This window comes from Lonchura striata, chromosome 23, assembly GCF_050655825.1.
Source record: "Lonchura striata isolate lonStrDom1 chromosome 23, ASM5065582v1, whole genome shotgun sequence".
NCBI lineage: Eukaryota > Metazoa > Chordata > Aves > Passeriformes > Estrildidae > Lonchura > Lonchura striata.
This window is the reverse complement of record NC_140725.1, coordinates 363,421-373,619: the sequence shown is the minus strand read 5'-3', so window position 1 is coordinate 373,619 and position 10,199 is coordinate 363,421. Positions and strand designations below refer to the sequence as shown.

Here is a 10,199-nt window from a genome sequence, read left to right as displayed (position 1 = left end):
TTTGGTGTCCCATTCCTGTTTATTTGCTCTTCACTGAGGACGAGGAAGCCAGGACACCTCAGGAGCAGGCAATTAGGTTGAACAGACACAGAGCAAATCCAACTGCAGGGCTGGGGTTGGTGACAAACTGAAACAGAAAGGGGCAAAAAGCCTCACTGGGGCTGGTTTGCCATTCAAGAGGCCAACATGGGTGCAATGGGGCTTTGCAGACCCCTCCCCATGCCCCTTGCACCGCTCATCCACGGTGGATCAGACTCTCGACCCTTTTACTGAGCCAGGAGTGGGGCTCAGTAAAACTCAGGTCTGTGCCTAACCAGGGCCAGCCCAAGCCCTCCTCTAACACGCTGTTACTGAGGTGCTGAGAGGGACTGGGGTACAGGAAGAGCCATCACAAGCCTTGGGTGAACGGCTACGCTTGAAGGATTCCATCCCTCTGGCAGCGGCAAGTAGGCAAGCCCACGGTTTGGGCTGTCCTCCCCCCGTTTGGGGGGACCCGACATCTGCCGAGCTCCCAGGACATCTCCCTCGGCAGGGCTCTGGCAGACAGAGGGTTAAAAGGCTGCAGCCAGGCAGGAGTGGAGCAGGAGGATTCGGGATAGGAGCCCCTCGGCAGACGGGCAGCCCCCGGTGCCCCGTCCCCTGCCCGGTGCCTCCGGTCCCTTGGCTGGTGTGGCCCTGCCACCTCCTGGCTGGCCTGGGCGCTGCGGGGCGGGGCACCAAGGGCACAGGGAAATCCCGCTACGCGCTGTAGGACACTCATCCTCGTGGGGATGCGGACTCTGTGCCCCTCGCCGCGCTCACCTGGCCCGGGCCTCTCCTCCTCCTCCACATCACCAGATTATGCAATGCCAATATGTGCCATGATCCCAGGTTCGAGACATCACCAGGTACCACCAGGCATCACTGAGTACCACCGGGTATCATTTGGTACCAGTGAACATCAGGTACCACCAGCCATCACTGGATACCACCAGATATCACTCGGGTACCACTGCCCACCACCACATGCCACAGGACATCCCCTTGTACCACTGACCATCACTTTGCCACCAGCACTGCTGGCATCCCCAGGTCATGTGTGACACATGGGGAAGGACCTTACATGGACACAGCTCCCCCAGGAACTTGCTCTGCAGACCCCAAATTGGGGTGCACAAGCCCAAGCCCATCCAGCCCCAAGATCCATAGGGAGCTGGCCCCCAGCCCTGGCTTTTCCCACACTCCTGGTTGGAGAGGCTCTAGCTCAGGCAAAAGCTCATCCCAGGCAGATTTAGGCTGGAAATCACCAATCTGAGCAGGTCAGACCCATTCTTCTCACTCCAGTCAAAACTTCATCTCAAACACCTTCCCCACAAGTGCCTGCAGAGCAGGCTGGCGAGTTTAAAAGCCCCTAAACAGGCCATGGAAACAACAGCAAAACCAGCTCAGCTCCTGTCTCCACCCAAACCATTCCAACATTTTGCTGCTTAGAGGAATATAGCCCTTTAAAACTCCAACATTTTATTTTATTTCAACCCCACATGAGCAAAAAATATCAACTTTTTCCAGGCCAAAATATATTATCACCCACACCATCTCCTGAGCCAACCTACAGGAGCACCAACAACCCAAGGAAGGACAACTTAAACACACCCACTGACAAATCCAACCCCTCCCAGCCCTGACAGCCCCACAGCAAAGGGGAAACCCGGATAAATACACTGCAAAAATTACAGATATTTAGTAAAGAATGGCACAATTAAAAGCCCTATCCTACCCCATGTACCAGGGCTTGTCCCAAGCTGTTTCCCAAGCCCCTCTCTGCAGGTCATTGCCTCCCCCAGAAATACCTCTTCCCAGTACATTCCAGTTTTGATACTGCCAGCACCAGTAACTCCAAGAGGCTGAAGGGAGCTGGTGTGGACTGGGGCAGAGGGGCTGCAGCCCCTCAGGGAATATGGCTCCATGTCCTGGCCAGAGATTTGCCAGAGCCACATGAGCTTCCCTCACCCAAAGGTAACTTCAGCTTTGCTGCCTCAATGGTATTTTAAGGATATTCCAGCCGTGGCGGGGAAAATGCCACTGGAAATGACCTGTTGTGACCATGAAGAACCGGTTTAACTGAGGAGCAACTGGACTGACCCCAAACCATGACACAGCACATTCTGGGCAGAAGTTTCTCTGCCACCCAAGGACACCCCTAACTCATGTGGGGCACCCAAAGGCACTCCCAGTACACCAGCATCCCCAGAGTGGTGGGGGGTTATGGTGGGAAGTGTCGGTGCCCCATGGATTTATTGGGGGATGCTGGAACAGGCCTGGATGGATCACAGGGCACTCTCAGAGCCCAGTGAGGTGACAACCAACCCAGGACAGTGCAGAGAAGCCACACAGAGTGAGCAACACAAGGCCTCCTCTCTCCCCCATCCTCAGAAAACCCTGCTCCCCAACATACCCAATCTCTCTAGTCACCCCACAGAGATCCCACATGCTCAGGACACAAGTGGCCAGAGGGAACAAAGGCAATGGGGACTGGGGGGACACTCAGTGCTTCAGCAGGTCTCCCAGGTCATATGTCTCAAAGAGATCTGTGACACCCTCACCCTCAAGTGCCCAGAGATAGTCATCCTGTTCCAAGGGGGGCGAGAAGGTAATGAAGGGTCCCAAGTCCAGGTGGGAAGGGGTGCAGGGCAGCTGGTCCTCTGTCTGCTGCAGAAGATGGGCAGGGGAGCCTAGGAGCCCAGGCTCCATCTCCAGCAGTGAGCTGGGTCCCCCCTGAATGGGGAGGGGCAGAGATAGGGGTGAGAGAGGAGTTCCTGTGCCCCCCCAGCTCTGGGAGAGGGGGTGGGCTGGCTGTGTGGCTGATGGAGTGCTGTTCGTCAGGCGAAGAGGTATGGAGTGGTCCTGTGGGGAGGTGGCAGCAGAGGGAACAGGGTGGTCCTTGGTGGGGCTTTCCTCCGTGATCTCCTCTGGGCAGAGGTATACCTCGATAGGGCCATTGGTGCTCTTCAGGTAAAGCTGGAAGTTCTCCTGGGAGGGCAGAGTAAGGCTCAGAAGAGGCACCCAGAAGGTCACCCATATCCCACTCCACTAGCCCCAATCCATGAGGGATCCAGTTGGGACATTGCAACCCTTGAAGGACCAGCTCAGGGTCAAACACCCCCATGGAGACACCCCAAAACCACCCAGGGTCATGCTGAGCTGTGTCCTTGGGACACTTCAGAGGGACCCATCAAGTGTGGCATGGATCCAGCAGCACCCACACACACCTGGCTGAAGTCTGGCACCTCCAGCTGTGTCTCAGGGGGAGCCTTCACAGCAATCACTGTCTGCTCCTGGAAGCTGCTGATGGCACGAAGGTCCTGGTAGGTGACATATGCCAGCGTGGACAGGGATGAGGTATAGGAAAAGGAGGGGCTGCAAGCAGGACATAACCCTCACATCCCTCCAAACACCCCCAAGCCCAGGGGAATCCAACTGGAGAAGAAGGGGCTCAGAGAGATGCCCACCAAGACCCTGCCCTCCCTCCCATCTCCCTCAGCAAGGATATCTCTGATTGGTCTCATTGTCAGCCAGCTGCTGGATCTGCAGGGCACAGTCCTGCATGAGCTGGTCCAGCATCCTCTCTGTCCTAGCCAGTTCGGCCAGTTCCCCACGCAGCACTTGTTGCTTCACCACCGTTGCTACATCCTCAAAGATCCCCGTCCCCCTGCCAACGGAGAGGGCATCTGAATGATGGCACAGCACAGCCTACATGTCCCCAGGCCATGTGTCTCCCACCCTGCCCCATCACTTACATCCACTGGATGTGGTTCTTGGATTTCTTGCGGATGAGCTGGATGCCCTCCAGTACGTTGGTGATGTCGTAGATGCGACGTTTCTGGACCTCCAGCACCTCAGCAGCCTGGTTCAGATCCACAACACCGTCGGGAGACTCATTCAGCAAACGGATGAATTTTTTGGTGAGCAGCCCGAGTGAGGTGTCGTAGCGAGTCTTCTCCCCAGGAGATCTGGGGGCTGTGGGGAAACAAGAGACCCCCCACACCAACTCTCCTTAATTTGGGATGTGGGATGGAGGTAACGCGGGACTAGACATGAGATGTCATGTTTTCTTTTCTTTAGTGCCAGATCTGGAACAGAGATTACATAGGGTTGGAGACAAGAGATCTCCCCATCCTCTCCTTGGCCAGGTCCATGGGACAGAGGTATCACTGGAATGGACTTGAGAGACCCTCCCCATGCTCTCCTTTGTGTGGGATATGGGCTGGAGGTGACATGAGGTAGTGCTAGAGGGGACATGGTTCTAAGAGGGAAGAGAAGTGGGGTCTGCTCCCCCCAGCTTCCCCTGCCCCATCTTACCCCGCATCACTTACTCCTGGGGCTGGGGACCTGTCCCAGTGTCCAGCCCTTCCCCTTGGGCGTGCGAAATTCGGGGCCCTCCAGGTCCAGCTTCCTCTTGGCCTGGAGCATGAGAGAAAACCCTGCATTGTGGCCAAGCCAGACATCCCTCTGAGTTCCCCAGATCCCCCCTGGGCCATCAGCCAAGCCTTGGGTGCCACATCCTGGGGTGGGGGAATCCTGCAAGAGGCTCATCCAGTTGCAATAGTCCTTCTGGGAAGGGGCACAGCAGCACCCAGCAATGTGAGAGGCCACTGGGAGAACTGGATGGAGAGGAGATGAGGGGTCCCGTCACCCCCATGACTTCCTGAACACCCTGGCAGTCACAGGGAACCCACTGGGATTCCCCCTCACCCCCAGCTCCTGGCAGGGCTCCACAGGCTGACCCCTGGGAATGCAGTGGCTCCAAAGCCAGATTCTTACCCTCCCACCCTGCCATCTGGCCCACTGGGGTGCAGGATTTCATTTCCTCCCTCCCACAGGGTAATGGTTGAGGCAGCCAAGGGCACCCAGCTGCCACCAGCACACCTGGGACCAGCCAGGTTCACACCCCGTGGGACGCCTGGATGCCCTGGACACATGTACCCAGATGGAGGGAAACTGTGGTGAGAGATATGCTGGGTTCTGGGAGGGAAGAAAAACATGCCTGCTCCTGCTGTCTCCTCACCAGGGCAAGCAGCTCCTTGAAACCCCCGGCAAGGAACCCTGAGCAGCATTTGGACAGAAGGGACCCAGGGAAAAATGCAGCAGAGTAAATTCACAGGAGAACTGGAGGGTGTCACCAACCCTGCCACCCCCCCCTCATCAATGCAAACAAATCCTCCAGGACCCCTTCACACCCACAAACATGCACAGGGTGATTTGTGGGAGGAATGCTTTGGCTCAGCAGCAAAAAGCAGCCCCCCAGCCCCATCCCAACCCCCCACCAGTACCTGCTCCCAAGCCGGGCTGTCCCACAGGGTCCCCCCCAGTACATCCCACATGGCACCCAGGTCCCTGTGCCGGCTCCGACGGCGGCTCCCTTGGGAGCACAACGCACTTTGCAGGGAAGGGTTGGGCACCTCGGCCTCGTTCCCATCCGAGGGGGCTGGCAGGAGAGGCGCCAGGGGCTGTTTTCCTCCCCCCGAGGGAGCCAGGTTGGTCCTGAGCTCCTGTGGGAATCTGTTCCCTCCCACCCTTCCCTGAGCAGGTTTTTCCCAGTGAACTTGCCTCCAACCCCAGCCTCGTGCCCCCGGATCTGCCCCGGAGCTGCCGGCACCACAGCGGCGAATGCCAAGCGCATGGGAAACACCTGCCTCATGTCAGACCCCATCCACCTGCCAGCATGGGAGGGCGGCATCACCCTGCCCCCCCGGTATCCCTTGCTTCTCTGGCACGGATGGCCATGGCCAATGTATGTTCCCATCACTGTAAGGGAGATCAGCTGCACCCCACCTACCCCAAGCAATGGGGAAAATGAGGCACAGAGCAACCCATGGCAAGTCCTGGTGTTTCCACACACCTCCAAAGCCCCCGAATCCCCCCTCCCCATGTGTAGGAGGGGATAAAAGGGGACCTCTGCTTCCCCAGGTGCAGTTTTGGGGGGTGGGGGGCTCAGACAGCGGCAGGACCCTGAGTTCTGGCACCCACCAGCAAGGGACAATGGACAAGGGGCTCCCTCCTGTGACCCAGCTGCCATCCCCCGAGCCAGACAGGATTAGGCACACAACAGCTGAGTGGGGCACAGCGAGGGGCTGCCAGCACCCTACCAGCACTGGGGGAAGGGGGGTGTGAGATGAACCACAGGAGGTAGGGGAGCAGGGACTAAACCCAAAGACCCCCTTCCCAGGACATAGCAGGACCACCCCACGCCACGTGCCAGCCCCCAGCCATGGCTCCCCAGGATGTGGGAACACACTATCTACTTGCAATATGGTGGTGGGGGTGGGAAATCAGGCTTGACCCCAAAATTTCAGGTGTATATAAGGCAGTGAGGGGGTAGGCTGGGCCCCCTGCCAGCTCTGTCTGCCAAGCAGCCCTGAGCCCAGCCCTGGAGCCAGGGGCTACACCCTGCACCCAGCCCAAGCATCAGAGCACCCCTCAGCCCCCCCGCAGAGAGCTCCTCCTGCCAACCTTCCCTTTCAGCAGCATCCTCTGCCTTCTCTGGGCTTGCCTGGGCTCTGCCCGGCCTTTTATGGGGCTCCCCCTATTTCCCCCTTTTACCAGTCCCACCGCCCCCACGGGGGCGTGGGAACGCAGCGCCTGGGGCTGGGCACTCGGAGCAGGCGGGAGCCACGGGGCACTCCAGGATCCTGCTGCTTGCTTGTGCTAAGGGGCTGTTGGGTCAGACCCCAACAGGTGCAGCCTGCACTGCCTTGGGGTGGCTGAGGGCTAGTAGTCCACGAGATGCAGACAGGGGAATGGAGGCTGATCCCAGATTTGGGAGACAGTGAGACCACCCTGCACTGGGAGGAAGACAGTAGCCTCACCCCAAGTATTGCTTCCTACTCTGGGGTGCAGCCAACATTTGCATCCCCTCCAATAGCCCCATCCCAGGAGATGTTCCCCAGCAGAGAGGAGCTGGCTTTAAAAGCCATAGCCAAACAAGCCCCTCTCCAAGGGCAGCAGCACAATCACTACTTCCCTACAATCACTAACCCTCCCCACAAAATTCCCCCTTTTGCCCATGCAGAAAACCCTTTGATGGTATCAAGGTGGGATGGGATTATGTCACCCCTGTAGAATCTGGGGTGCTGCTGAGCAGGTTCTCCCATAACCAAGCACCCACAGGGGCTGCCAGTCTTGGGTGCTCTTTGCATGGACAGCTCAGCCCTGCCAGCTCATTCAGAACCACAGAGGACTCTTGTCCCTGTTCAGGGTGGGAAGCTGGGATCCCATGGCAGAAACACCCCTCCCTCCAGTGCTCTTGCTTAGTCGTAAGTCCCTATAGAGACCATAGATGGGCAAATGCTGATGATGGGATTGGCGTGGGCTAAAACCACTCCAAAATACACATTTTTCCCTGGAGGAAAACACATTTAATTACTCCAGAACCCTCAAATTGGAGAGTATGGGAAATTTAAGGCTTTTTTGGATGGTGAGAGAAAACTCATTCTGCTTTCCCGCAGGCTGATAGGCTCCTCCATGTGATCTCAGATCACTCATGTGGCACAAAGCTGGTAGGAGCGGCCACAATTGCCCTGCTTGGGAACTGGGAGGAAACGCTGGTATCTGATTGCCTCTGCTCTGCACACAAAGGTTGTGCCATAAACAGGGTGTGTGCGGCAGGAACCCCAGCTGTCAGGGCTGCAAGTGCCATACCAGGGCTGGAAATAATTAATATCTTCAGCACCACGAATGGGATAATGGCAGCGGGAAATGGGGAGAGGTGGGAATGCCTCTTGCAAGCCACCAAGGGGGGAAGAGAGGAGCAAGTCATGTCCTCAGCTGTCACATGAGCCTGCAGACCCTGTTCAAGGGACGGTTGCAGGCAGCAGAATGCAGAACATCTCCTTGTGTGGGTGATGAGGGTGGTAATGACAAAGAGGCCGTTAGCCCAAAACCTCTTAATCCCAGATGTCACTTAAGGACAAGCACTTCATGCTATCTTTTTATAACACTTCATGTCCCCAGGTGTAACATAAGACTTCCCCCCCCACCTCACCTCTGCAGCCACATTTAGGGGACCCTGAGCACTGGAGTGGGTGATGATGATGATGATGATGACAAAGGGGCCACTAGCCCAAAAACAGCTCTGCACATCCACAGAAATGGTACTGGGAGTCTGTGGGGTGTTTTTAAGGGAAAGGTAGCAATGATGGTGTCTTCTTAAACAACAGATCCTGGAAGTGCAGGATGTATCATGTGGTTCGGAGACAAAGAGGCTGGAGAGGAGACAGGTGGTCCCAAAGTCCCCAGGATGGGACTCTAAATAGCCGCATCCAGCCCCCCAACCATGGCACAAAGGAGGAAGCAAAGAGACTCCCTCTCCCTCTGCAGTGGCAATGTCCCCAGCTGGCACCAGGCATCAGGGATTGGGAAGGGGGGGAGTGGGGAGGAGAGGAATAAATAAATAAATTAAGCTTTGGGAACACTAAATCAGTGTTAGCAGGGTCTGGGATCCCTCCCAGGACTGAGGAAAACAGAGGCTCACAGTGAGGGCTGGATGTGTGCCCAGGCTAAAGCAGGCAGGAATTAAATGCCAGCTGCTGGCAGGGCCGCCGCCACTGCCGACTCCTCCAGGAGCAGGGACAGGCTGGGTAGAGCTTCCTGTGTGCCCTGACAGTGGGCATGGGGCCAGTGCCCGACTTGTGCCTCACTTTCTCTGCTAGGGCTAGCTTTGTAGCTTAGTGTTGGGCTTTATAAACAGAGCCGTGACCCCGCAGCTTGGCGGCAGGCATATGGGACAGCAACCCTCTACACAACTCCCAGCATCAGGGTCTGAGCTATAAATCCTTGAGGTGATCCATGGTGGATGAGACCCCCTCCCCTAAAAACAGCTATCGCCAGCACCACTGTAGCACGGGAAGAAACAAAGGTTAGATAGCGCCCTGTTCCTGTCACCTCACCTCCCCGGGTGATGGGTCACAGCCCCAAAGTGGGGAGAGCCAGTGGGCAGGGGGGGTGCCCCCCACCCAGAGCAGGCAGGGGCTCTGCCTGTACTCATTCCTCATTTCCCCACCATAGAAAGGGCTTCTCAAAGGGCCTGGGATTGCTGACCGGGTGTTGAGGCACAACCTGGACTTTCTGCAAGCTGGAGAGAGGAAATGAGGCCGAAAAAAGCCAAAAAGAGGAAGCTGGAGCCGCGGGCACGCAGGGGCGAAGGGAAGTTGAGAAACATCTGAGCCATTTCACTGCGACTTCTGATTTCAGACCTCACCCTCCCCCACTCCCAGAAAGACACATTAGAGGGTGCAGGCTCCAATGTAAACTGCAAAATATGGGAGGCGGATGTACATGCTGTACACCCACCCTTTGCTCCCCACCCAGCACCATCCCCAGCCTCCCGTGCCCCCGAAGCAATACCCGAGGAAGAGACGGGATGCAGATATCTTACCGGCAGCCGCCCCGCCGAGGCTGAACAGAGGGTCCTGAGCTCGGGGCCTTGGGGGGTGTCACAGAGGCACCTGCCCTGTGAAGCGGGGGCGCTGACAGCCGCTGGCGTGTTGACTTGGGCGAAACAGCCAGTGGATAACGGGGGGGTACCCAGGCTGGAAGCCCCCGGATCACAGGAGACCATCACTGCCATGACCTTCTTCGGGCGTTGGTGGGGAGGGTGGGGAGGGGGGGGCGGGAGGGCGGTACCCCCCCTCCCCGGGGCGGGGGACACTCCCCTGGGGAGCCGCAGCATTGCAAAGTCCTTTCTGAGAAGCCCGGCCCGGGGAGGGGGTAAGAAGCACCCCGCGATTCCGTAGCCGGGAGTGGGGTCACAGTCTCAGCCGTGGCATTTTGGGAGAGTGGGGAGGCGTTCCGGCAGGCGGTGACACCGGCCGGTCCCCAGATTCCCCCCGAAAAAAGAAGAACGCGGTGGCGATACCGCCGAAAACCGTGGAAAATTCGCTTTTGGCCCCAAAAATCTGCCGCACTGGGCCCGTATGGGGCCGGGGCGACCGGAGAGCGGCCCCGCCTGGGCCGGGACCCCCGTGCCCGGCTCCACTCCCGCCCGATCGCGCCCGGCCCCGAGCTCTTCTTTTCTTCTTCTTTTTTTTTTTTTTTTCCGGTTTTTTTTTAAGCGCCAAAACCCATGCCGCGAAATTCGGAATTCCCGCGGAAAACGCCGCGTGCTGATTGGCTGCCGCCGCCCTGGCCCCGCCCATCGCTGCGGCCGGGAGCGCCGCGCCGGG

General features: G+C 57.8%; 1 protein-coding gene across 2 annotated transcripts; it reads right to left on the bottom strand.

The window, feature by feature from the left end:
- Positions 1-1,481: 1,481 nt before the first annotated feature.
- On the bottom strand, positions 1,482-10,075 carry LOC110472901 (transcription factor E2F2). Of its 2 annotated transcripts, XM_031506770.3 has the most exons (6): positions 9,413-10,075; positions 4,353-4,440; positions 3,777-3,996; positions 3,530-3,688; positions 3,249-3,363; positions 1,482-3,009 (listed from the first exon to the last, which is right to left on the bottom strand). In XM_031506770.3, the coding sequence occupies exons 1-6, from the start codon at positions 9,704-9,706 to the stop codon at positions 2,524-2,526; spliced, it is 1,362 nt and encodes a 453-aa protein (XP_031362630.3). In that variant the 5' UTR covers positions 9,707-10,075; the 3' UTR covers positions 1,482-2,523. The 2 variants fall into 2 exon arrangements, with proteins under 2 accessions (XP_031362630.3, XP_085415588.1); XM_085559462.1 differs by lacking the exon at positions 9,413-10,075 and having other exon boundaries at positions 4,339-4,438.
- Positions 10,076-10,199: the final 124 nt, after the last annotated feature.

Excerpts from the sequence above, each read along its gene's own strand:
- LOC110472901 (XM_031506770.3), bottom strand. The coding sequence starts at position 9,706 with ATGCTGCGGCTCCCCAGGGGAGTGTCCCCCGCCCCGGGGAGGGGGGGT. Across the intron at positions 3,997-4,352 it reads ACAGGTCCCCAGCCCCAGGA|CCCCCAGATCTCCTGGGGAG; the intron begins GTAAGTGATGCG and ends GTTTCCCCACAG. Across the intron at positions 3,689-3,776 it reads AAGAACCACATCCAGTGGAT|GGGGACGGGGATCTTTGAGG; the intron begins GTAAGTGATGGG and ends CTCCGTTGGCAG.